The following is a 27631-nucleotide window of genomic DNA, read 5'->3' as shown; positions in this document are numbered from 1 at the left end:
CATTTCCACATGTTTATTGTGCCAGTGCAGCCTTGACGGGCTGCTCATTAGCTTTAAAAGCTTTTCCTTGGCTTCTCTTGCAGAGCTCAAAAGCAGATTGTAGGCCAGGTGATGGCATCCTCATTTTATACAGGCCAGCTGCTTCCTGCCCTGTCTCCAAGTACCTGCACCACGGCGAGTTCTGGACAGCTCCCTGTACCTCAGGAGATCTCCAAAGTCCCAGGCAGAGCTTTTTTAGGAATATAAAAAAACATTTTATTCGCCCCTGGTTTTTTGGAAAGCTACCTTTCTTTACCTTTGTAACATCTCTGCTGCATGTTTTAGGGGCTTGCGTATTCCAGCAATCAGAGCTACACACCATGCTAAAATGCAGGCTCTTGTTGACTAAACTGGACCAAAGTCATTCTTTCGTAGACACTCCTGATAACAGCAGAGGCCAGGAGCAAACCATCCTCAAAGACTTGTTCTGTTTTTCAATTTTTAATTTATTGCTTTTGAAGCTGAGGGGAGGGAAAGAGGGAGAAAGACAAAGAAAGGCCTTGAGGCAAGCAGCGCTGTGAGAGGCCCGACAGTCCTGCATCCCAGCCAGGCCCCCAGCGTCCTGGGCTTTGTCCCACTATGTTTATCATTGCTCCATAGCCAGCCCCAATCTAGGGCCTATTGTTATGGATGGAAGAAGAACGCAGTGTGCCAAAGAAAATGTTCTGTGTTTTTCTGAGTGCCTGAACGTAAGTCAGCAGGATGCTCAGAGCTGCCACACTAGACAGAATCATTAGTTACTATGCCAACTACTTTCTAGCAGCTGGTGCCCACCAAGGCTTTGTACTGAAAGCTTCCTGGACTTGTCATACCACCTGAATGCCCTGTGGGAAAGAAACTGCTGCCCAGGATTGTCTTGCATTCCATGGCAAGGTGGGAGCACCGATTTGTAAATGCACTGGGTTCCCTCATTGCCAGCAATGGCCCTTGTTCATCCTTAGCTCCAGCCTTTACAGGAAAGGATGCAAAATACTTTCATTGTCAGCTTGTTTCCTCATTTAAAAGGAGGATAATTCTTTTCTCAGTTTGCTAGACCTCCAGCTATACTGACTCCTGCTGTGATCCTATCAGTTCTCAGAAACTAAGTGGGGTTAAACATAGCAGAATATTCTTCAAGAATGCAGAAGCTTCATTTTCACAAGTAATTTGAGCCTAGTTTGCATTGCCTTTCAATGGGATGTAGGTACTTTTCGAATGTTTCAAAAGTGTCTGCTTAGTAAGTGATATATGGGGAACACCAGTATACTTCATGAATTGGTATTGTTGCCTGCCATACAAGAGTTGGTATCAAACAAGTGCCCAGCTGTGCCATGGGAAGAAGGCTTCAGTTGAAATATAAATGAAAGCCCTATGTGTAATATTTAATATTTAAAAATCCTTAAGTGTCTTTTGGGAACATTGGAAGCTTTAAGCCCAATTTATATCCAAATCATGCATTAAGAAATTATATTCTGAACCCCTTCTATTCCTGTATTGCCCTCCCCTCCCCAGTTTATTTCCTTGTCATTTCACTAGTAAAGATTTTTCTTTGCCTTGTCCTCTGTTTGTTGTCTCTTATTGTCCGGTATTACTCATTCCAGCAGTGGTTGTATTGTAGTAGACCCTGCTTTGTCAGATGTTTGAATGAGGTGCTCAGGAATGGTGGATGCTAGGGGAAGTGTGGTCTATCATTCGTAGTTACCAGTACTGTTCTTTTAGTATGGACTTGCTTTGTCAGATAGTTCTTCATAGCTAGAAGGTTCTCAGTGAGTGGTGTTCTGTGGTCTCATCTACGGCTTCAGTCCTTGGTATGCCCTTCAAATCTGTTCCAAGTGGGAACAGAAGCCAGCTCTCTCCTTTCTTGAAAGAGCTGATAACCACATCCCTTCTGTATGGAGGCTGGATTTCATTGAGACTTTTTTTTTTCTGTAGTCAATTAGTAAAAGTATTAATAGTTTGTTAGTATTTAGTATTTTAGTATACTAGCATTAGTTCCTAGTACAAGTGTAGATAGTTGATTGCATAAGGGGTGCTTATATTGGAAAAGAGATAATGAATTGGAAAAGAGAGCAGAAAGGGAGTTTGGAACTGGAAAACTTGGAGACGAATGCATGGTCTTCTAGTACTTTTAGGTTGGTTTGCGACCATAGTAGCATGGAGATCTGTTGAAATTGGTCTCTGAAGCAAACCTGTATCTTCTGTGAGGCAAACAGCTGCAGCAGAGAGGTCTTACGCTGTCAGTGAAGAGGGAATTCTGGCCCAGGCTTTATGAAAACTACAGTTGAAAGAAAGGAACAAAGTGGGTTTCTTGCCAAAAATACTGAGAAGCCCTAAGAGCTGCTGGAAGGACAGAATCTTGCTTACAAAGGATGGGCCGTAATGCCAAGGCTGAGATTTCCTGTACATAGTGAAGGCCTGAATCCTGGCCAGGTCTCTAAACTAAGCAACTCATAAATAATCCTGAGCAAGCTGTGAGAAGATTGCTCACAACCAGCCTGGCTGACAGAACAAAACCCAGTCTCTTCTGGTGGCACAGGCAGCAATGTCTATTTCCCATTTGCATGTGTGCCTGTATCTGTTGTCTATACATGTGAGCAAATGAATATTCAGTCAATTGTTAGTGTTCAAGCAATAATCCTGAATTGAAAACAAGCAGGTCTGTGAGTACTGACTCTACGATCCTTGTTTCCATTGGGGGTGTGGGGATTTTTCTGGTTATTTTCGGCTTTGCTTAAAACGGTGTGAGTTATGAAAAAGCTTTTCCTTCAGTTTGGGCTATTTATATAGTCTTTCTACCATGTGAACTCTATGGTATCTATTAAGGTGTGAGGTCCTCTAAAGTTGTTTGTGGTTTTTTTTTTTCCCAGCCTTCATAATTGCACTGAGCTTGTTGTAGAATTCCTTAAGCAGAAGAGATAACTTCTGGAAGGGTGCAAAGGTGCTGTCGTGCTTCGATAAATCATCTGACAGGCAGAGACTGAGAATAGGAGCCGCACCATGATGCGTTCCTGTGAGCATGGCAAATAGACTGAGAGCTGGAGCGTGTCTCTGGCAGCAGCATATTGAGTCTCAGATCCTAAGCCCTGTTCTCCTGTACCAGGGCAAGCTTTGCCTTAGGTGTAATATCAGCAACCTGATAACATGTTCTATGCCGACTTTCCAAAACTACAGATTGAACATCTCTCTATAAAAGTGATCCTAAGATTTGCAAATCTGCAGGCTTTCTGTTGTTAAATATTTAATGCTAATATTATAAAAGGTTGAAGTTATGTGCAATGAATTTATGTTGATTTCCATCTATAAAGATGCAAAACCCATGGAAGCTAACAGAAGCGTGTTCAATCCAGAAGGATTCTGCAGGCCATGAGAATAAAACCAACAGTGTTTTCACTATCTAGTATCTAGAAAAAAAGTAACTGCTGTTGTGCTGCATTGTGGGGAGAGATGGTGTTGGAGCTGTAGGGAGTTGTGTATAAGGCTGTCTATGCTGCAAGAAAGCATTAGCCAAAGTTTTTGTGTGCTGTTTTTTTTTTTTTTCTAATTTAGTTCTTCCTGAAGATTTAATAAGAGTTTCAACAACGTTTTCCTGGGTAGTTCCAGCCAAGCTTATCTGGGCAATGTTATATCCTAAAGAATTTATTTTGGGCTATAGATCATATATTGGTTAAAACAGAAAAAGTGGATTAAAACAGATTAGAAACCAAATGAAAGCATTTGAGAGTTGAAGTGGGTGAAGGTTGGAGCAAGGCAGCAATCTCAGTGCATTTTTAAAAATTGGACCATTAGTCCTCAGTATTTTTATTTCTTTAATAGTTAATCCTTTGCCACAGATCTCAAAACAAAAGAAATGAGGATCAAGGGAATGATACTAAAGTTTTGTCACTCAGTTGGTGGCCCTCACAATACTACAGACTGCAGTCACTGTACATCTCTGTGGCACAAAGCCAGTTTGGCTATCAGCAGGTCCAACTTTAGTGGAGTTTTCATTTACATCAGTTTTATCTCTTCCACTTCATCTTGACTTTTATGTTTTAGAACAAATCACTCAATCTTTAGCTTCCCAAATATTCTTTTGGATCAAAGGATAAATTTTATGCATTGCAGGTTCTGCACTGGAGGTAGATATGAGAGAAGTTGGAACAGACGTTAGTTTCTAGAATTAAACATAACTTGAGTCAATACCTTAAAAAGTGCTTGACTGAATTCTCTAACTTCTGATTGAGACCTGAGACAGGTTTAGTTTCAATACTGGTTGCATTATCACAGACCAGATGGACTGTCTGGTTCAATGTCCTGCTCAGACAGTAGCCCATGGAAGATTCTGTGGGAAGAGCATTAAGTGATGTTATGGAACAGTGATACTTCCCCAATATTCTCTAGGACTCTGTAATTGGTGATTTTTCTGTCCAGGAGATGGTATCTTTGTATATAAATAGCATTAGTGGCTCTTGCGTCTGTGAGTTTGTCTAATCGTTTTTGAACTCCAGTAATTTTTTTGGTGTCCTTAGCGTCCCGTAGTAAGAAGGTATCCACAGTTTAATGATGTGTTATGAAAAAAAACGCTACCTCCTTCTGTTTGTTTTAACCTGCCTACCTGATGCCTTCTTTTGTTTTTTTTTTTTCCTGTGTCCTGTATTATGAGAGGTAATTGTTCCCTATTCTCCGTCTCTCTGAAGCTCATGATTTTATAGATATTTTTCATATTTCCTTTGAGTTACCCTTTTTCCAAGCTGAAGGTTCCTTATTTATTTAGCCATTCCTCAACGTATCGATGTTCCATACCTTTGATCATCTCTACAGCATTTGTTTGTACTTTTTCTACTTCTACTGTATGTTTTTTGAGAAGGGAGGAGGGACAGGGTTTACAACTATCCTCAGTATGCAAGAGATGGATGCAGTTTTGGTTTATATGGTAGCATAGTAGTGTTATTGGGTTTGTTCCCTGTGTTTTTCCTAATAATTCCTAACACTGAATTTGCTTTTTGAGAGTATTTTAGTGATGTTTTCATAGAAAAACCTATTATAGCTACAGTTTTATAAGGTTTTCTTCCTGAATAGAAATAACTAGTTCAAAGTCCATCACTGTGTAAAACTAGGATTGTGTTTCCTTGAGTACATGACTTCATAGTTACTAAATTGAATATCATCTACCAATTTAACATCTGATCGTTCAGTAATGTGATGGGTTTTTTCACACTTCTCAGCGACTTTCAATTTTTCAGCAGCAAACTTGTTTTTAATTTCAGTCTTTTTTTGCCAGATCACTTATAATTGTTTTGAACAGCAGAGGCTGTAGCACAGATTCTTGTGGGACCCCACTGGTAATCTCCTTCTATTGTGGAAACTGTGTATTTATTCTAGCTCCGGTTTCATGTCTTTTAACTAGTTATGAAATCCATGAAAGGTAACCCCTTTATCCTATGTTAGCTTAGTTTACTTAGGGTCACTTTGAATGAATTTACCAAATTTCTCAATTGAGAAATTGCTGGTGTGAAAAAGTTACCCTGGGCAAATAGACAAATACAATTGTTGTTTGGTTCAAAACAGAGGTATTAAAGATCATAATCTTTCAGTAGTACTGATAAGGAATTAATTAGGCTGTTTACTGAGCACTAACACGACTTTGATGGAGCTCCTAAATGCTCTTCAGCTTTGTATCTGGTGCATTTGATGTTTGTTTCAAGGGCTGATCTGCAGTAACCCCCGGCTATCTGGGTGCATCCCAGTCCCACTACAGTCCTTTGTGCTTTTCAGCTGTCAGCATGACCTGACTTTACTGGGCAGGTAACAGAGACTCCAGCTGCTTCACACAAGGGAAAAGTCTAATGAGCTCTAACATCAGAATGGATGCTGGAGTCTGTATCTATGCAGCGGAAGGAGCGGTTACTACCCTTGGGATGGGAATTGAGTCCAAGTGACAGCAACCTGCTGATAACCCATGTGGTGAGTTGGTGGGATTGGAGAGGAGACAGCTGGGGATCATTACAAAGATTCCTTGTGCCTTGTTGTGTCCTCCTTTCAAGTTATGCTTTTTGTGTCATCCTTTGCCCAGCAAGGAGTGGTGCTGCGAGGCCAGCAGCACGCATGGTTCTATGGATCCAGAGCTGAGCAACTGCAGGTAAAACCATAGAAGTAGGGGATCCTGACCCCATTACTGGGGCAGAAGTGGGAGGGCAGGTTCAGAAGAGGGAAGCAGCTCTCCCAAGGTTAACCACAAAGCCAGATTCAGACTTATACAAGTTGGGTTTCAAGGCCTGAGTACTGTCAGCAACATTACAGTTGTCATTATTCCAAGCACTGGTGAAAAGAACTGAAAGACTGAGAATCTTATAGCAAAAGGGAACGTAGAGTGAGAGTAATTTATCCAGTGTTGCACTGAGGTACAATGGAAGCAAAGGACTGAGGAAGCATGGGTGGGATCCCTTGAACGCAGTCTGGAGAAGCCTACCAACAGCTAATGGCCATAAGAGCAGAAGTGGTAGTGGTGCTCCAAGCAGGAGGAGGCCCAGAGGATACAGGGTGGAGATGTTGACAGTTGAACTCCCTTTCCACTGGGTTGTCTTACTCCTCTGTTGCTGAGGAGCTGAGTATGGAGAATCACCCTTTGGTGTTTAGAGTCCTTGTGCACAATTTGCTTTGAAGGGGGTGCATTACGTTATTTTTGAGGGAGACTACATAGGGCTGGCAGTTTCTTCTGGTTGAAACGTCCTTCTGAATATTTTAGGGGTTTGCTGTGATGATGAAGCTTGTGGAGGAAGGTGCAACACATTGAAGGGAAGGCGTGACAAGTTCAAAGAATCTAGGTTGTAAGTTTTGATAGGATCCTGAAGCAAGGAGATAGCAGTTAACTCCCTTGCCAAAACCATGACCTACGCTCTGAATCGTGGCATGAAATGTAACAGACACCAATTATCTTTTACATCCCAGTTACTTATGGCATGCATAGGAAATACAAAGGAAGTCTGCCCTGAGACTCAAAGGAAATATTTGGAAAGAGTGGCTGAGAGAAACATAACAGAGATCATCAGAAACCTGGGAAGCTCAGGCAGTGACGCTTGAAGGTTTCATTAGCCAGAGTGTCAGGATTCAGTGGGTTATATGGCATCCTGCATTGTGAGCACAGGCTGTGTGAGTTGCAGGGCCATTGCAGCCTCTTCAGGACACCTTGTGGTCCTGTCAGTCTGCCACCTGCTCTCTGCAAAGCCCCTCAGCCTTGTGTAGAAGTCTCTCACCGAGGCTTACAAACTTCAAAGGAAGCCAGTGAGCTCCTGTTTGTACTTATCAAGTTGCAGGCCACAGCTGAACTCCCACCGTATAAGCCTGGGTCATAAGAGCTCCTGCCTCTTTGCAAGAGGCCTTTTCTTCTCTGGGAAAGGCTTGCATTACTCTGATGATGAAAGAAATGAGCCTATCTTCAGTCCCTTTGGGTCATTTGGATTGTAACTGTTTGGAGTAAATACGTGCCCTAGTTGCAACCTCACCCTACTGGTCCTTTATCCTTTTTGTGGATATTGTACTGCATGTCTGTCTTCTATTCCACTCTTACTGCAGTATGTGTGTGCTTGCTGTAAGCCTTGTGTTAGTGTATTAACAAAATCTCTACAAATCCAAATAAATAATTATCTCGTTAGTGATGGGAATCCTTAGCTGTTTTCCTGCTGCCTCTCTTCAATGCTAATCAGCCAGACATGCTCTGGTTTAGAGCTTTTCTTCTCTCTTCCTTTGTTCTCCTCAAACATGGTGTTACAGCTAGTAATACGGTCTCAGCCTGGAGTTCAAGAGGCTCCTCACCAAGATGGCAGTTGGCACATGGCACCTCTAGCAGGCATTGTGCTTGCTGGAGTAGCTTAAAACAAATTCATAACTGGCTAAGTATTAAGGGATTTTTAGGAAGCAGCAGTGCCTTTTAAGTAGGAATCCTTATATGCAGAGTGTTGAAAGTGTGATGGCTTTTCTTTTTTCAGGGCTCCAGAGAATCATCGTTTTGCCTGGGAAGGAGAGATGGAGAACAGTGTCAACAACAAGGTGACACAGAATCCACTGGCACATCCCAACTGTCAGCTCCATTTTGCTGTGCAGCAACTCAAGCAGCAGAAACTTCAGTCACGACAGCTGTTGGAGCAAAGCCAAGCCCGGCACCAGGTAACTAATTAAACATCCTGCCTGGGATGTAGCAATGCTGACTGAGTCTTAGATGTGCAGAATCAACCCAGTGTCAGTACATATGGCACAGCTTTTGTGAAGAAAGTAGCTCTTCAGGTGGGTTGCAGCAAAACTAATATTACCTGCAGTGACTTTGATAGCATTTTGATGCTGCAGTTCTCAATAGCTTCTTCCACTGCATTGGCAGCCTCTTCTATTTGGCTACTGGCATGCTGCTGCTTGCTTTTCTGCACCAGTTCAAGGCATCCTCTTATAGTGCCTCAGACAGCCTTAGAACTGTCTACAGTCTCCACAGTTCTTTGTCACTTAATCTCATCACTGGTGATATGTTCCTGCTTTGACTTGAGTTCTTCTTAGGTAGTGCTTCAGATGGGGTCACTGTTGTATTTCAGTGTTTCTAAACACAGGGTCTTGAAATTGTGTTGGCAACTGTGTCCTCTGGGGCAAACAGACCCCATCAAGGCTTCATCTTGACTAAATTATTCGCCGCCTGGATTTTTTCTTATATGGTGCAGTTATCAAAAGAGCAGTATGTTAAGGGGACTCAAAAATTATTTAGGGGAATCTTCATTCTTTTGAAGAAATGTGTTAATTTCTCTTAAGAGCCTTCAGTGTGCAGGAGGCATGGCCACTGACCCTGATGCCAGATGCAGGTTTTCTCTGCAACCCTGAAAATCTCCAGGCCTCCTACACATTTTGTTATTACTTCATTTAAGGTCGTCTTCTACTACTTTGCACAGAACTGTCTGATGGGTACATGACTCCTCTGTTACAATTGCAAGCAGAAAAGATGGACTAACTGTCAAAGAGCTAGAGGAAATATGAAAAAGGGTTTGTATTATTGATGTTCTGAATGACACCTAGATGCCGAGGGTGGACCACTGTGTCTGGAACAACATTTCCATTCTGCCTGGGTTACCTTCCAAGGTTACAAGGAGTTCATCAATGCACTCATTACCTTTCTTTGTTATTATGGAGAGAGAGGTGTCTTTGTTCTTCTGAGTGATGTCCAAAAGACTTCCCTTCTAGAGGGAAGGAAGTCTTTGGGTGAGCAAAGCTTCATGCAGAAGAGACAGGTCTCCATTAGGAAGGAGTATTTGCTGGGCAGACTGGTAGGACTAGAATCCAACAAAACCATGAACAGAGCTAACACGAGGAGGTCTGAACACCCACTATCCCTCCTGTGAAGCAGATGAGTCACTAGTCAGAGTCCTTGAGAATAGGTTATAGGCAAATTGCCCTCATCCTTTTCTGGAAGCATCTTGAAGGAGAGGCCCTTCTTCATTTGCTCCTTGCACTCCTTTCAAGGCCCTCACTTAGCCATGCAGTTTCCATCCTCAAATTCCCTCACCTACAGTCTTCTTGCTCCCCGTCTAAGCAGAAGGCTGTCTTTTCATCTCCATCCAAGGGGCTCTGGGTGGGCAGCTGTGGCTGCTCGTGAGTTCAGGAAAGGGCTGTAAGCTGGCTTGTGCTTGTGAGGAGGCTGGAGCTGGCCATGGGGCCTGGCTGAGCCCTCTTCTAATTGCTGACATTGAACTGATGTTATTCTTGGCCTGGGGCAGAGCCATTACTCAGGAGTTTCTGTTAAAGTGATTCTTTGTTAAACATCCTCTCACCCCCACATCATCCCCCTCCTTTCTTTCCCTCCCTTCTCCTTCTCAGCCAAGCAGTTTGGACTTGCAGTATTGAGGCCATTGCCATGCTGCAGGACTCAGACTGCACTGAAGTTACTGTTAATGAAGAAAGGTATTTGTTGAACACAGGCACTTTCAGACTTTCTGTAGTAAAAAACGCATCTTAATAAAATGATTGTCTTGGACACTTCCTCTCCCACGAGACGCTGTACGGAGCCAGCCAGACCTCCCCTTCCAGTCACAGTTGCACTGATCCTCTGATGCCCCTCCCAGTCACTGCACTACCCTCATCTTCATGTGCCTATCCCTTGCTCCCTCTCTAGTTTCCTGTCACTGACCTCTTCCTTCTGCTAGTTAGCTTCTCAGACTTCAGTCCTTTGACTCGGCCTTTCCAAGAACTGCCTTCTCTTTGCTCCTGCTTACGCATTCCCTGCCCTACATCTCCTTTCCACTCATGCTGCTTTGACTTCCATCCTGCCTTTTCCTGCTGGCCATCTTTTGTCCTCTTTTTTCCCCCCAGCTGATGTAGCTTATCCTAGCCTGCATGGCACTACTACATTTCCTAGTCAGTGTCACCACAGCCACCTATCTACCGTTGCCTGGTCTTTCCCTTATGTTCCATCCAACGTATTGAGATCTTCATTGTCTCACCTGATACAAGTTCCTCAGCCCCCTCTCAACAGAAGAAATATGTCCCCAAAACGGAAAGCCTATCCCTTGAAAGAGTGTCATGATCTCTCTACTGTGGGGAACGCATGCAGGATATCTCCAGGCCTGTTTCATCTGATTGTTTGAGTTCTTGTTATGGTTGGAAGGCAGGCTAGCCATTTGTCAGTAGCCGAAGTGCATTTATTAATATATCTCGAGGTATACCCTGAGTATGGCATGACTATGCAACATGACTAGATACTAGTCTTTCCTTTTCTCTGTGACACATGGACTAGTCATATGTGTACGGATAGCGTGTGAACAAGTAACAGAAGCACCATGATTAATAACACAGCCAAATGCTTCTGCCTCTCCATTAATCAATTCAATATATTGGAGATGAGATGGATGCATTGGAAAGCATGGAAGTTCCTAGTCAGGTATTTGTGTAGTAAGAATACCCCTATTTGCCATGCAATGGACGTATCTTGTCACGAAGGCTTATTGCATATTTCCTTATGGCAGCACCCATAAAGTACTTTGAGCACTTTCCAGACACTTAAGAATGACGACTTCTCATCCAGGCATTTAACAATTTGCAGAGTAAGTAACAAACACCGTCTAGGTGCAGAAAAAGGACTAATAACCAACAATTTTCAGTCATTGTATGTGGAAGTTAGTTCATGCAGTGTAGTATTGTGGAAATAGATCTTTGATGTCAGAATAGGTACTTCATTCCCTGGACAAAAAGAAAAACACCAGACTGACTGGATAAGACTCGAATAAACAAATGCAGTGATAGGGCCCAGGAACAGAGACAGTACAGAGCCTGAGAAAAGAAAAAAATAGAACGGGTCAGAGTTTGAAAGTGGAGACAAGAAGCTTAAATCTGATATCAACAAAATCAATAAAAAGAATTACAAAATCAAACCAAAACACAAGAAAAACAGGCTTATAGCAGTATTTTTAATGTTTAAAGGAGTCTTCATGTGACACGTTATGACCTAGATGTTAGTATCACTGGTGCAGTTGGCAAGGCAGTTAATATACCATCATTGTTTATTCTCTAATTGTTTCCTGTATGGGAAAGATGCCAGTAGCTGTTAGGGAGGTTCCTCTTTCTCTGTGTGGCTATGTTCTCTCTGCTTAGCCTAGCATCTACTGGGTTTAGAATTTTATGCCAAACATTTCACATGGGGGAAAAAACTAAATTAAAACAAGAAAAGTACAGTTGTATAGTGGAATGATCCCCATCAGTCCTGCTTATATCAAAAAAGCTTGTGTAAAACAAGAGATAAATTGTGTTAATGAGTTGCGTGGTCAGTTATGATCACGTTTTCAATCAGAAGTTTTAAGTAGATTTTATGCTATAAAACATTGGGCTAAGTTAATCTTAAATGTATGTTCTCAAAATACTCCTGATTTTATAAAGGTCAGCACAATTTTTTTCTTTTAATGTAGGTGTGACTCTTCTGAATTCCTTACAGTTTATTTAGATCTGACTGGGAATGTAGAGTATTCAGAATAATACTTGTAGTATTCCTAGAACTATGCTATTCCTGCCTGAGCACACAGAGCCTCTTTGAATGCAGCTTTAAACATCATTAAACTGTTTTCTAAACTATTATATATTGGACTGCTGTCAGATTTGCAATCTCTCTTCCCCTTCAGTCTCTTGTTCATTCTTGTTTTGCAGCTTTCTCCCTCAGATTGTTTTCCCACTAAATTAGCTAACTGCCATTTTTCCTATTTGAGTCTTGTGATACTGATGAGTCAAAGTCTCAGTCTAAGTAAAGCAGAACAACTGTTCTGAAAGCAGTAGTCTGTGCTGATTTATACCAGCTGAAATTTTGTCCCCATGTTTCTGATCCTGTCGCTATTATTAGAATTATGGTAACGCCCAGATGTATTAAGTATCTTTCCAATACAATGCTATGGCCCAATCCTTGCCTCAAAGAGCTCCCAGTACCAAAGGGGGACAAAGGAGAAGGCACCAAGTCAACTTATTTTAGTATATTTTAGTCTCATTCTGAAGAATTTACCAAGGAAGACATTTTTCAGGACAATCTGTGCATACCGTGAATTTGCTCCTCTTTAAATTTCATGATGACCCCAAGATGCTCCTCTTATTGCAGTTTAACACTATGGCAGTTAATAGGACATTTTGAGCCTGTTCTTTATCACCACATTGTGAATTTTCAACTCAACTGATTGTTGCATCCAAACTGATTTAACTGAATGCATTAATGTGTGTTCAAAAGAATCTCCACTAAACAATTTATACGACTTCAAAGGTCTTCCAAGCCTTTTAATTCTCTGCATTTTTGCAATGTCATCTGAAATGCAGTTGCTTTTCTAAAAGTGATGGGTTTAATTTTGTTGAGTTTGCTTTTCCCCCCCTTTTTTTTAACTTAAATCCTCATCATTGTTCATTGCCTATAAACAACTCAGTTTCCAGCACCTCGTGGTTTGTAACTAGCTGCACAGATCCTTATGCAACACACGTGTGTGCATCTGTCTGTCAGTTCTCATCCACTGCTGAGTCTCTCATCATTTTCAGGCTTGCTGATACGATTTAAACTGAACGACTATGGGATAGATATCTCAAAGCTATGTTTCATATAAATTTCATGAAAATATAAAGAGCTATATATATGGAAAGGGGATTCAACTACTGTTCCCATTGAGGCAAAGGCTGCAGCATGAGGCCACTCCTAGTTAAACATCAGCAAATCAACAGAAGAGTGCCCCAAACTCATGAAGGGAGCCACAATTTGGGACATGCTTTATATTAGATACTGTAAGATTCAACCCCAAGACAGATTCACAGGAAATGAGCTTCATTACCTCCCCTGGTCACAGAATGAACATGTTTTTGCTTGCAACATTTGTTCCGTTACTGTGCTAGGGATGGGTGTTAGATACAGGGATGGTAAGTGCCAGGAACATTCTTTCTGTTTTTGAAGATCATGAATATATCTGCTTTTCTTCAAAGTACTACAGTACCTCCCTGCTTTTAATCATGAGCAGCCCAAGCTCAGATCCTATTGGCTAATGCTCTTAAATGTGCATCGTCCTTACTGATAAGCTGTACATGTTGAGATTTTCTAATTAAAAACTATTATTTTTGGACAGATAACGCTTTGAGTATGGTGTTCAAGTGTAGATGTGGAAGCAAGGAGAGGTGTGATCTAATGAGGCAAATATGGGATTGGGAGTCGGGATGATCTCTGACCCAGCTTTTCATATTGCTTCAGTCTGGCTTAGGGAAAATCACTTTCTCTGTCAGTGCTGACATTCTTCATGTGCAAGACAGGGTTAATGCTGTCCTACCTCCCCAGAGAATTATGCAAGAGAATTAACTCACTAACACTTTACATGACTTTTAGCTAAAAAGTCTCATAGTGTTCTAAGTATTTTTCAGATTTGTAGCCCTAAGAACTTGTCAGGGAAGCAAATGTCTCCTCAACATCAAGTTAAATCTGCCAGCCTCATAGTGTGGTTCAGAGTTTTTCTCTTGCAGCAACAATAGTTGTAGGGTGCTACCTGCTTCAGGACTGCCTCTGCCAGGGTTTGTCTAGGCTTCTGCTCTTCCTAGACCCTGAGCCTTCAGAATCCAGATCTGTCTCCTGCTTTTTGGATGTGCTGAAATCTCTTCCCAACCCTTCCTTTGTGTGGTGAGGCTCTGCTCTCCCAGCTGCCCTCTTTATTTGCACAGTAGCTTCTCCTGGTTTCCTGTCCTGTCCCCATGGAGTTCACAGCAGGGCAGTATGCTTTGTAGCTGAATCCAGAAGCCATGGTCCGTGTCAGCTTCCAGTCTCCCCATCCTTGCCTGGAAGGCAGCCAGAATCTCAGCACAGCATGGAGACAAAGGCCTTTTTGGAAGTCTGTTACCCCCAAGAAAAACATCCATGACCTTTCTTTAGGTAGGTCTCAGCCCAGCTTTTGCTGATCAGACTTTGTTAGAGCATCCAAGCTTGTTGTTTCTTCAGAGTCACGGACCTCCTTGCCAATGCATGTTGACACAGGGAAGGGGTTAAGACTGTATGCTTCATGGACTCCAGGATCTTAGTGGTTTTAATAACAAGAAAAAGAACTTACAGGAAATATGCATAGTATCAAACTGAACACAATGAAATGTCACCTCTGAATAAGAAGGATGTGCAGTGACTTGACTGTCTCCATCCCAACCCCATGATGTGTCAGACTCAGATGCAAGAGACTAAACTAAGCTCCATTTTAGTTTGTTTTGCTGGGGGGAGGTGGGGTGTGATTGCTATTTTCCAGACTTCTGCACTTGTACCAGCTACTTGTTCAAAATCTGAAAGCTGCAGTCAAGGTAGAACTGCAGGGAAGGGAGAGGTTAAGAAGGACTGGGAGCTCAAGGGCATCTTGTCAGTGAGCTCTAGTTAGGAAACAGGCCTGTTTTGGCTCCTGCACTTCCTTTTCTCCCTAGAGCTCTGCCTGTCAGAAACGCCTTCCCACACACCACTGCCCTACTATTTGCCAGAGAATTGCGGGGGAGAGGGGCTTTTCCTGTCTGTGCACTGAGACTCAGCCAGCCCTCAGACTGTGGTTTTCTCTGGAGCCTGGAGCCCACTCACTGTGGCTTTGTGTGTTTTTCACCAGAGAAGAAACTGAGGACAAATGCAGTGAAGGGCACTGCTCCCAGGGTCACGCTGAGGTGACTGGCGAGTGCTCAGCTATTCCCCTCATCTCCTATCACTGACCTCTAGCTGCCAAACTACATGGTTACGGTATCGCCTCTTTGCCCTGGGAATCTGACTGACTTCGAGGAAAGACAAGGCTCAACTCTCAGCAGGTTGCTCCTTTCTGAAGGGTTGAGCAGTTTGCAGAGCTCCCGTAGGGAACCATTCCCCACTCCCTGCTTTCAGTCCACTGCTCAGTTCTCCACTGTCTCATAATGCGCACATTCTTTTGCACCCTGTGCCAAATCTCCAACATACTTACTCTCCCACCTGCTATAGGAATAGAAATATTTTCTGTTCTCTGGTATTACTGGGGATTTCCTTTTTGTCAGCTGCTGACCTAAATTCCCTTTTTCAGAAGGTACCCTAGAGCCTTTCTGTTATTCCAAGCACCTACAGGGTTAGATTGAAGAACTGGCATTGTAACATCTTCCCTGTAACCATAACTGTGTCTCAATCCCACTCCCACACAAAGAATGATTTAGCAAGATAAATGCAGAAAGTCAGCTGAAGCAATAAAAGCTTTGTGTATGGGAGCCCATTGCAAGATGAGATTGAGGATAGGTCCTCTTGTTTTTTATTCCAGAATAGTATCATTCTGTGGCAGTAATGAGCTTGTCTACCTTCCTAGAAGCTAGTCACAGCTTCCAAGGGTATAACATTCAGCTCTAAAAACTACTTCACTCACTTGACCACTTAACTCCTATGTGTGGAACTGTCCCTGGAGCCCTGGGGTTCCCTTCACCAGACAGGTATTATCCCTCACAAAAATGTCACCCACTTCCATCAGCACTCTCAGCAACATTCAGAGAGATAATCACCAATTTACTACAGTATTTTTGTTGTTGTTGTTTTTTTGTTTGTTTGTTTTTTCTTTTTACCAGGCTCTCTCTGCCAACTACTCACAATCCAGCACCAGCCATATATCCATGCCAGCTGGCTCTGATACCCGCAAGACATCCAGTGCCACTTCTAGTATCCAGAAGGCAGCCAGTTTGCACAAAGTGATGCCATCCCAGAGTACGCCTTCTCAGCTGGTTCCAAAGCCTCCAGCAAACCACAGGCAGGCAGTGGTCAGAAAGGCTGCAGCCCAGAGGATTTCCAAGTAAGTTTTTTCTCTTCCCATCCACAACAAGGAGTTGGCACTGGTTCCCCCAAGAAGGAATATCGGAGAAGAACCTGTCTACCTGTGACTCTGACATAGACCTTTTTGGCTATGCTGTCCAAGATAAATCACAGGATAACCTGCGCTGTGTGTACTGAAATAGGTACGCGCTATGTTGCAGTTTCATGTTTCACAACGGTAAGGTAGGTAAGGCTGTAACATCATACAAACATGAGGATGTAGGAACTGCCAGAATGAATCAGAGAAGTATGGTGGGATTCAGTTACATAAATACAGGTTGCTAGTGACATATTAAATGCCCAGGGCTATTCCACCTGACCTTACAACGGCTGCTCCAGATGAGCACAAGTCTTCTGTAGATCTCACGTTGTATCTGCCAGTCCTATGCAGATGTCTCAAATAACTTGAGAGTACCAAGTATGGTACTTTATGTTTAAGGCACTTGAGACACTCCCTCCATGCTCAGTCTTTGATGGGGGCTAGAATCTGATGGGTCAGAAGAGTCTGCCAAAAAAATCAACCCACTCAATATCCTTAACAAACTAATCTACCCTTTGGCCAAGTTTCCCCATAAGTTTAACACACAATGATTTGACTTATGTCTTCATGCACATGTGTTGTATTACATTTAAAGTGTTTATATTGTGCCTAGTGTAGTGATAGCTTTCCTCATTACTTGTAGAAATCCTTCTACTAACTCTTACCAAATTTTTAGTTGTATAGTGCTTTCCATTCTAAGGTAGATGGATTTGGCATCTGTTATCTTAAAAACCAACAAACAAAAATCACTATGAAATGTTGCTTACTGATTGTAGGTTACCTTCCTTTCTATTTCTTGGTGTATTTTCTCTTTTTGTGCATTATGAGAGTATGTGAGCAAGACTTATGGGTTTTCTTCTTTACCTTTTATTGGTAGCTTCCTCAGCTCTCTGTTTATCTCCTCTTAAATGGTACAACTGTTTTAGACTAAATCCTTCAACGGGTTTTTCCTCATATCCTCAGACTGTTTCATCCTTGAATACCAAAGGGCAAAAATTGCATTCACAACTTCCTCCCTTATACTTACTCTACATCCAGAAGAGTTGTAAAGCTTTCCGAGCAGGTTCCTGTGAGGTTTCCTGATTCTGTGTTTGCTTCCTGTTCAAAGAGAGAAGTTTTACTAAAAGATTACTGATGAAAGACACCTTATGAAGATGCTAGGGCACTATCAGTGTGTGTGGATCAGATCTGGAACTGCAAGGCGTATTTAAGGAGCTTGGACAGAACTACTTTGGGGAAGCTTGTGTATTTCCTGTCCTGCCTGTACTCTTGCTATCTTAAGAGATAACACACTGAATTAATCCCCCAAAACTATTTAAAAAGAAAACAAGATGTTAGTAGACTTTGTCTACTCAGCAAATGCAGATGTGAGCATCAGGTCTGGCAGGTGGGTTTACTATCTGATTTCTTTTATGTTGGGTAGCTCATGTTAGTGCAGGTGACAGGCTGTGTCAGTGGGTTTCTCTGCTGGGCAGCAGGGATGTGTATTTGAAGATGCCGGTGTGCTGTGCTCACTTCTTGGCAGAGGAAATGTTTATCCTTGTGAGATGGAATTGCAGCTCCTTGGACAGACTTTACTTTACTGCATTTTTGTGGTTTCTGCTCTGTGACAGGCAGGAGTGTGGGAAAACCGGAAAAAGTTCAGCACCAAAAATGCACTGAAGGGGGAAAAAAAGCAAAAGATTCCTTCAGAATTTCAGAAAACTAATCCAAGTATTGAAGGCTGCAAGGAGCCACTCCGGAAATACTTTCCAAGTTGCCTTTCAGTCTCCAGCACAAGGCTCCAAACCCATTCTTGCCATTCATGGGATCTTGCAGTAACATTTTTTCACTTACACGGAAAACAGCAGTGCCCAGCTATATTTCCAGCATACCGAGAGCTGGTCATTTAAAAACTGCTATGTCTTAGTCTAATTTAATCCATTCATTGTTGTCAGGAAGACTGGAGATGCATCGGCGGAGGAGAGTGAATGGAGAGAAACCTCTGTGTCAAAGGAATATAGATTAGAAAAGAAAAAGATGTCTTGCATGCTTCAGCCTGTTCTTTACAGTCCTTGGTTATTCTGTACGAAGTATTCTTAGACATTGTGGTAGCCTGCTTTCAAAAAACTCCAGTGGCAGAAACCCCACCATGTCCTATAGAAGGCTATTTAAGGATCTAGAGTACCTTATTATCAGAAACCTTATCCTGAATTTTTCCTATGTTGTACCTTGTTTCTCCTTCCTGAACTACCCTAAACACTTTCCCTTGCAAATGTTTTCCATCTTTTGAATATCTTTCTACTGCTTGGAGTTTCCTAATGTTGCTTAGACTTGTTGAGGTTTTGTTAACTTCAGATAGTAGTTCCACCTGCCAAGTCCTTAATTGTCTGGAATTTACTGTATTTTCTTCAGTTTGTCAGTGCTTGTGTTGCAGCACCCAGAACTGTACTTTTCCAGTGTGGGGACTACCATATCCTTAGGTTATGACATGGCAAATATCCCTCTCCATAACATCTAATCTAATTTTGGCTTTTTGACTGCTTCATTTCTCTGTCAGGTCATTTTGAATTTGCTGCCCACTCTCACCCCCAAATACTTGTTGGCTGTTTTCCTGATCTCTTGCCTCAAAGATCTCAGTGCTATATGTTATTTCTACAAGGCTCACTGAAACTAATCCCATTCTGTTGTTAAAGCTCTTGTGTCTCTTTTTTTTTTTTTTTTCCTCGTGTATTTCAGTAAGCCAGACCTTATTTCCCAGTCTGCTCTTGCACCACCTGGCTTTTGTTTAAGATCTTAGTAAAGATCATCTTTTTAAAATTGTTTGTAGAATTTCTCCAGAGACTGGACTGTGAAGACAAACTAAAATCAACTTTGTCTCTTTGACCTATCTCTTCCTTGCATGCGTTATCAATTCTCTCCCAGCCAGCACACATGGCTTCCAGAAGAGGAAGAAAAGAATAAGAAGTAGAAAACTCAACTATAAACAGAGTGAGATGCTAAAGATGAACATTACTGACTAATTCAAAAACTATCTAGTAAGTTGGACGCTTCCCTGGTTAAAACATAAAGGAAAAAAGTAATAGAACAGCCAGGCAATTCAGTCTTGTCTCTTCAGTTCCTGGCCTCTCTTGTTTTTCTCAGTCTCTCAACTTGTAAAAGGTGGTAGGTTGACTTTATAATGAATTGCATACAAAGCAGACTCCTTGCTTAAACTAACAGAGTGGAAATCCAGGGCCCATATTAAAGTGTGGAAAAAGACTAACTGATAGAAATGGTTTAATATGTAGCTCTATGCTGAAATGTAGCCCCATAAAACGGTCTCATGGGGCTCCATAGTTTCAATTAAATGTGATCATATCACAAGTAGAAAGATAGTTTTTGAACAGCTAATGCAACAGACTCTTCTTTCTTTCCAAGAGTCAGACTGAGTCCTTTCCACTGCTCATGTTGCCACTGCTATTGGCAGGTCTGTGAACCATGAAGTGGAGAGCAGCATTTTAAGATAGTGATCACAGATATAATATTCGTAAGCTGTGGAATGAAGCAGATGTCCCTGGAAGCAGCATTTGGTGTATCGGATCTTCACATTACAGATGACAGCATACAAAGTAGAAAAATATATTAGCTCAACTGTCAGAATCCAGAGCGAACTGGTATAAGTGGGTAGACGGAAAATCTTTCTCCTTTTAGGAATGATTAAGTCGCAATAAATATAAATTTCTGCACTACCATTGCTATAGTAACTTTTCAGAAACCTGCTCTCTAACTATGAGAGCATCAAGTAGATCAAGGTCTCAAACAGTCAGTGAACAGAACTATCAGACAAAAGATCTCAGAAAAATCCAGCTGTCAACGTTAGACCACTGTAATAAAGAGAGGAAATGCCAGGGAGAGGAAAAGAAGCATGTATTTCAAAATGTTATCAGGGAGAGAGAGAGCCCAAGAAGATCACCAACTTTATCAGCTATAGACTGGAACATCACAAACTACTGGGGATGTTGATCAACATGGCATAATTTCTTGTACTGAACTTCTGTGTAAATGTCATCCTCAACATCTCTTATTCAGGAAGCCTTTCAAAACAAATATCCCCTTCAAGTCCCAACACCACACCACAGTGTCTTTCTACCTTGTTCTTGTTTTGTACATTTGCTTTGCATGGTGCCAGCAGCGGAAGAGCCCAAGTTGTGCTCTATTGTAACTAGTACAGAAATAGGGTAGAGGTGATGCATTTCTCCAGGGTTCAGGAGATCCATCCCACAGCAGGGTGGAGTCCTGACTGCAATTGGATATGGCAGTAGCCAGCTGTTCGAGGACAGCCTGGCCAAGCCTGGCAAATGTGCCAAAAGTAGAATGATGGCCACAGAGCAAGCCCTGTAAAATGCTATGGTTCTGGTTTGTATCCTGTGTTGCCCATGTGTGCTTATTCATAGGCATGCGTGAAGTGTCTTAAGTAAGCCGGGTACCTCACACTTACAAACTGAGTGCCCACTGAAAAGAGGACAGGCAGCAGGAGAGCAAGCATGTAACTGTTACTGGAACCCCTTTCACTTTTTTGCTACTGCGGCACGCTTGTTTTTTTAGCTCCTGAGCATCGGGGTTAATCAGGCTGCGTGACCCTTAGACATTTTTGGCAGCAAAAGCTGTGCATCTGAGAGACGTGCCTTGATTTAACACCCTGACACAGCTGGGCTCTCTAGGCCTGTAGCTCTTTACCCTTGGCTAGCCTCAGATCATACACACAGATACACGTGCAGAGATACCCTGTCCAAGAGCAACAAAGAGCAACAAGCCTCCCTGGCTCTGGGTCTTCACATCTGCTGCTGTCCTTTTGTCAAACCTGGGCTTTTTGTGATGTGAATTTGTTAGTGTCGGTTTTGTCCTCCCTGGACCATTAGATGCGTTCATAGCATCCCAGGAATAGGTTGTTAAAACAAAGGTGTTCAAAACTTATTCAAGAAAATATTTCTTTCTAATTTTTTATTTCTCTTGTTCTACCTGTGAAATAAGAGCATCCTCCAAATTTGCAGTCCCAGGCTGGGCAGCTTAGGGCTGGTTTACTGCCTAAATGAAGTCAGTCGGTATCAGTTTCAAGGAGGCGTTAGCTGTATAAGGGATGGAAAAGGGCAATGACAGATATTTACATGGAGGGGACAGTAGGAACACTGTCTTTGTTAGTACTGATGAAGAAGAAATGGAGAACATAACAATGGATTGCATTGGAGAAGTGGAAGCTAAAACAACACAGACATTAAAAGCAGGAGCCTGAGAAAGGCAGTAGGGTTTCAGCCAACCCAAAGAGGAAGAAAGCAGAAGGGGATTAACTCAGTTTAAATAGTGAGTATGTTCTGGCATTGGAGCTTCCATCAGGACAGCAGAGAGAACTTGAGGGATGAGCATAACGTGGTGGGAGATCAGTGACCCAGAAGCTGATTTGAGAATGAGGTGTGTGGAGGTGACAGTTGAAACTGCAAGAATCAAGGTACACTGTGGGTAGACAAAAAAGAGAAAGGGCAAGTCTGTAGAGAGAAAGAGATTCTCTAAACATAAACCACACTTTAAGGTAGAAGTTGACTGTTCCCTGTTTTGTTTTGGTTTTTGTTGTTGTACTTGCTGGCATTCTTGCTGACATTTTCAACCACTGGTCTTGCATTCTACCTGCAGAAGGGTGAGCTGAATTTGGCTGTCAGTTGTCCTGCATTAACAAAGTGGACAAGCTAATTATGAACATGGAATCTCTGTGTAAGAAGCATAAAGATCCATCTGGATTCTCAGCTCCCAGAAGGACTATGCAATATCAGCAGCAAAAGAAACCATAAATACAGATCCAAAAATCTCTCCAAGAGACAATAAACATAATAACAGGCACCTCATTTGACAATAGCATTCCAAATTATGGCTGACTCAACTAAGGTGTTCTGTTTTGCAAATGTCATATATACATCCCTCTCCCTTCATGTATGGACTTCAATTTATTTCACTAAACTCCAACTGAGATAAAATACAGGAGTCCCTCACTGGCCTTATAGCTGCCAGGAGCACCTGGATTACTGGCAACTTGCTGACTTTGAAATCTGAAAGCAAAAGGTTTCAGACAAAACTATAGAAACTGCACACGTGTGCCTGGGTCTGTTAGTCATCAGGACATCACATGGGGATTGGAGATTACAGTGCTCTTCTGGAGAAGAGCTCACAGTAACCATAACGCTGTAGAGCTGAATGAATGAAGGAGAAGGACTCTGACAGAGAGACACGAGTATACACGCAGGAGTCTGGAGTGATCAGAATAGAGTTGAGCGGGGTGGAAGAAGGTCAAGGAGGGATAAAGGAGGAGAGGACAAACCAGGAACAGATGGATCAATTGTATAGATTTTAAGAACAGAATAGATCATTGCAGCTGTATAGCTTGACCTTGTCTTGTGAGTAGACCCATTTTTAATGTAAGACGGCATGGTCTCAGTTTGATAATAAATCTTTATAAGAGTTAAAGGAAGTGCAGTTTTACTCCATAGAATATGGTTTTGTTGTAACTCAAATGCTGAGATAAATGCAAGAGGTTTTGCATAAAGTAGCTGCTTGAGGACTGGCACTGGACTGCTGGAGATTAAATGCATTCTGTGGGTCTCAGTTTCCAAGACAAGTGAGAAATCTTGCTTAAATGAGCTGTCTCTGCTGAAACAAGATGCAAGGATGTAACTTTTGAATGTAGCGTGTTTTTACCAGCATGTGTATTTCTGTTCTAAGGTTGCTTAATCGTTTTTCTTTAAATCACTGGAATAAGGCTACCACAGCATTACTAGTTGAGTTGTGTTTTGGTGATCCAATACCACTTACAATCTCCTTTATCCTCCAGAATCAGCTTCCAAGGTGTGTGGGACAATTAAGCATTTTAGGCACATCAGAATCTTGCAGGTGGCTTGAGTGTTCATCTGTCTTGCTCTGCCTTTTTGGAGTCAGTTGCTGTCGCGGCCTTTTTCGTACCATGTTCATGCACAGCTTTATAGCTACAATCCCAATGAGATGATGTGAACTAGGAGAATTTCAATTTTTTGTTTGAGGCTTTTATTCTTTGTTGGCCTATCCCTTCTTACCTCCATCTAATTTGATGCTTTTACCTGTTAGGGTGACCTCTGCAGAAAGGCAACTGAATGGATTCCAGAACAGCCTTCACAGTGCTGCATCCTGTGAGCCAGGGACAAATTCCGCAGGTGAGTGCCAGTGCTAAAGACCAGGAAAGTGGGGGTGGGCATGCTGAGATGCTTTCATCTTTCTCAAGAACTGGCAGGAAAAAAACTTTCTCAGCAGCAAGAAGAAACACAGCTGCCTACCCTGCACGTAGTGGTTCCTAGGTAACAGTCGGGGTTCAGCTGTGCAGGGAATTTATTCCTCCTGGGATTAAAAAGACTAAACAGAAGGGAGCAAAGGCTGAGTTTCATAAAGTTGGAAGAGGAAGATCCCTAAAAATGTGGCTGGGAAAAAAAACTTGGCTAAAATGGCTCCCCTTTGCTTTAGGCTTTGGCTCAAAGATGCTCTGTTGTTTAAGCTTGGCCTGTAATAAAGGGCCAGGACATTCTTTACATTTCTCTTCTTGCAGAAAAGCCCCTTAGTTCAGAAAGACATAGTTGAGACTTGTGAATCAGCTGCATAGTGAAGTCAATCAGTAGAGGTGAAAGCTCCCAAAGGAAAATCACTGTGGCTTATTGAATCAAATCTTCATCATTCCTTAGTGTCTAATTAATTAAAACAGGTTTATCTGGTGTTAAAGTCTCAATAAATGACGACCAAATCCATTTCTCATCGATGCAAACCTGTTAGCAGATTGTGTAGTCTTGATGAACCCATATTACCCATGGCCCACAATAATTTGTGATGTTGCCGTAATGGAATATATGGGCAAATTATGGTCTAGAATGCTTTTAAAATGTATGTTTGTCCCCTTTTGTTTGGCTGTGAAAACCCTGAAAACATGACTTGTGTATCACTAATGCAGTGATCTCTGTGTTTTCACAGGCTGAAAGAAAAGTTTGCACAGGGGTGAACTACCTAATTCATCTCTTGGTTATTTAGCTATGAAACTCGAAGATGACATTTCCATTATTAATGTCAGTGATTTTATTGCTGATCCTCTAGCACAAACATTCAGCTAATGCACTTGTACAGTTCCAAACTGCCTCCCACACTTTACCACCTGCCAAAAACTACAGTTATCCTACCAGAAATTTTATAGGGTGAATAGGCATAGTCAATAAAAAAACCCCTACAGCACATTGAAACATAACAGTGCAGGAATGGAATATAATGGGATTATCAAAATAAATAAAATTATGTCAATACTGTAGTATATGTATAGTTAAGGCAAAAGTTCTGGTCTACTTCATAGTTCAAGTTGAGTTTTTAGTACATTATATAAGATAAGGTAACACGTAAATTTACAATTAAATGTAAAAATTGAGTTCTCAGTATATTGAACAAACAGGTTCGCTGAGTGGACTTACATGAAGGTGTTTGTGTGCCGTATTCTGCCGCCTTTTTCACGGTTTTAAGAGCATTGTCATGGTTGCCACCCTGTAATTTTAACCTCTGCAAGGTATTCTGTCCGTCTCCTCTGAGTGCTGTTGTTGTTACGTGTGTCTGTGATCTGTAGGTAGCATTTTTCTGTCCTTCCCTGTTTCTGTGAATACTTAATGCAGAGCATGCCTGAGGATTGTTGATAATATTAATGACGGAAGGCAACAGCCAGAGCTGAAGGAAAATACAGACTAGATAACAACTACAAAGTTCAGGGTAGTCATCCTCTCCGGAAATACTTGTAATCCAGTGAGAACTGAGAACTTCAGCTCATGTTTCCTTCTGTAGGACTAGGCTAGCTGCACTGTACTAAACTTATCCTCTCCAAAGCTGAAACACAGGGTTTACCCTGCCATTTAGCTAAGAGTGTGAGAGCTTAGATAGAACCCTGGTTTGGCTGGGGGTAGGCTAGCAGAACCATGGTGGGTGGGTTACTCAAAGCTTCCTTGTTGCTAGAAGAGGTGTATAGCTCCAAGAACAGTGCTAAATATTGTGGTGATTGAACTAACTAGAGCAAAATGTTTGTTCTTGGAAACTGGGGAATGATATTTTCTTCAGCTTTGCACCAAGCCACTGGTATGCGTCAGAGGCTGCTGTGCCCAGTCTGTGTGTCTCAGAAACTACTCTGGTCCTTCCTGCAGGAACAGCTGTTTTTCTTCTTCACTCTCTCCATTGATTGCTTACACTAGGGCCCCGATTTCCCCTCATCAGCAGCTTATTTGGGGATACTTATTTGGTATCCTAGATACCAACTATAAAGGGGTTGGAGACACAAGTCATAAAGCAGATTACAGAATAAAGTGCAAGCATTTAAAGATAGAAGGCTGTGAAAAGTTGCAGAGATAAAAGAGGAACCAGGCAGAACCTCTGTATAAACATGCACGCAAATGTTCAAAAATGCCTGAGAAGCTTGAACAGGCCTTCTGCTCTAACAGTCTATCTGAGGATAGCTATGGGGCTCTGCAGAGAAGCAGCAGAAAGGTGTCACAAATAATCTAACCAAAAGCAAGGATGATGCTCAAAGGAAGTGAGAGTCGGGCAATATGGAAACTTTTAACCAGAATGTCCAGAAAACCGTTCAGTAGTGGTTAGCACTTAAACTGTAGGAGAATAGCAGTTGTAGATACTGGTGTGCAGTGGACACAAGCTCCTAAGATGAAGTAAAAGGGAGAATGAAAGTCAGCATATCAAAGTCAGCATATCTGCAAAGCAGCTCAGGATTCTGAAACAAGCCACCGCTACAATGATAGCATGGCATCCTCTCATCCCTATGGCCTCAGCCTCATTTCATGGAAAGGCAGAAGTTGTGTGAGAGCTGTGTGCTTCTGGCGCAATGCGAGAGAAGGCAGAGATTCTCATGAGTATCTACAGACAGGAAGCTAAATCTGCAAGCTATCATTTGGGGGTTATTTGTAGTGTCTGAACAGACAGTTTCCTATCAAAGTTCGTGGAAGTTTAACAGGATTTATTCTAGTAAAGAACTACTAAGAATTACTACCTCTAGGGAACACTCAAAATGTTTCTGACCTGATTTTTCACTGAAATTGAACACTCAGCCACTAGTGGGTTGTCATTCTGAAAATACAGCCATTATCACATTGCTTTCTTTATTCTGTGTTACTTTGAGGATCCCTCAGCATTACACTGATCGTTTCCTGCTTCACGGAATTTAGCAATTCAATTAGTATTAGTGAAATAGGGTGATTGTGAACTAAGAAATCAATTCTTTTTTCCAAGTGTTCTTCAGAATATAGCTCGCTGAGTAGCAGCTAAGCCTAAGTAATATGGTGGGTTGTTAAGTTCCAGGTTGTCTTTATGAGGCTGTGTTTAATATGGCGAGTTCAGATGAAGGAAGGAACCTACAGGCTCGTCATCTTTTTTCAATTATATATATTAACTATGTAAGGTGTATGGAGACATTTTGCCATATTTCGCTGTTTTATTTTCTGTTCCTCTCTAGCGGCATTAGGTGAATAGTGCATGAATTCTTTTTCCTCAAGAAAATTAAGTTCTAGGTAAAAAAGGTGTCATTTTTGCACCAGAATTTATCTTTTGAACCACTGGCAAGAAGCATCAAGGAAGTTCTGTAGCTACGTGGAAGACCTCATAGTTAGAAAGTTATTTTTGAAACACTTTTTGAAAACACTAACACAAAGCAGATTTTAGGAAGAATAAAGTAGGAAGGGCACTTTATGAAAATATAACAACATAGTCCCAGGCAGCTGCTGTGTTCCTGAGCTAGACTCTTGTCTGCAAAAGCCCAGAGACCGTGATGACCACAGCTGATTTTATTTGGTTTGGTTTGATTTGTAAAGGTAACAGCAACTATGAGTGAAAACTGTCTTCTGTCTTTGTGCTTCTGTCTCCTGTTTGCTGCCAACTTCTTGAGAGTTTGTGAAACTCTTACTTTAAAAGCTTCAGAAGACAGAATACTTCTGGGGTTCTGTTTTGCTGTGGCAAAAATATAATGAGCTAATAACCTTTATAATTAAAAACAAATATGAATCATGATTAAAACTGGACAAGACTACTGCCTGGCTCCAGACTTGACGGGACTTTTGCCTTTTCATACTCAGGCTGATTAACAGTGATGCAGTTCTATTGTGTTAATGTTTATATTACTAGTGTCCACATGGCTTTTCCACTACGTGTGCTGGGAGAAGAAAAAAGCATTAGAGTTACTGATTAGGGGAGGTAAAAGTTAGTAATGTGCTGTCTGAGCTTGACAGGAGTGAAGACTGCTA

At 41.9% G+C, this 27631-nt stretch overlaps 1 protein-coding gene across 3 annotated transcripts in view; it reads left to right on the top strand.

Moving 5' to 3' along the window:
- TTLL5 (tubulin tyrosine ligase like 5) overlaps positions 1–27631 on the top strand; it is a 141365-nt gene that overhangs the window by 106114 nt on the left and 7620 nt on the right. For all 3 annotated transcript variants that reach the window (XM_063333497.1, XM_063333498.1, XM_063333496.1), the window contains exons 31-33: positions 7983–8160; positions 16057–16277; positions 23442–23527. In XM_063333497.1, coding sequence (XP_063189567.1) covers positions 7983–8160; positions 16057–16277; positions 23442–23527 — 485 coding nt within the window. The remainder of the gene's footprint in view (positions 1–7982; positions 8161–16056; positions 16278–23441; positions 23528–27631) is intronic.

The sequence above is a fragment of the Chroicocephalus ridibundus genome, chromosome 4, assembly GCF_963924245.1.
Source record: "Chroicocephalus ridibundus chromosome 4, bChrRid1.1, whole genome shotgun sequence".
Classification (NCBI taxonomy): Eukaryota; Metazoa; Chordata; class Aves; order Charadriiformes; family Laridae; genus Chroicocephalus; species Chroicocephalus ridibundus.
Note: the sequence above shows the minus strand (reverse complement) of the source record. Positions and strands in the feature narration are given on the sequence as shown.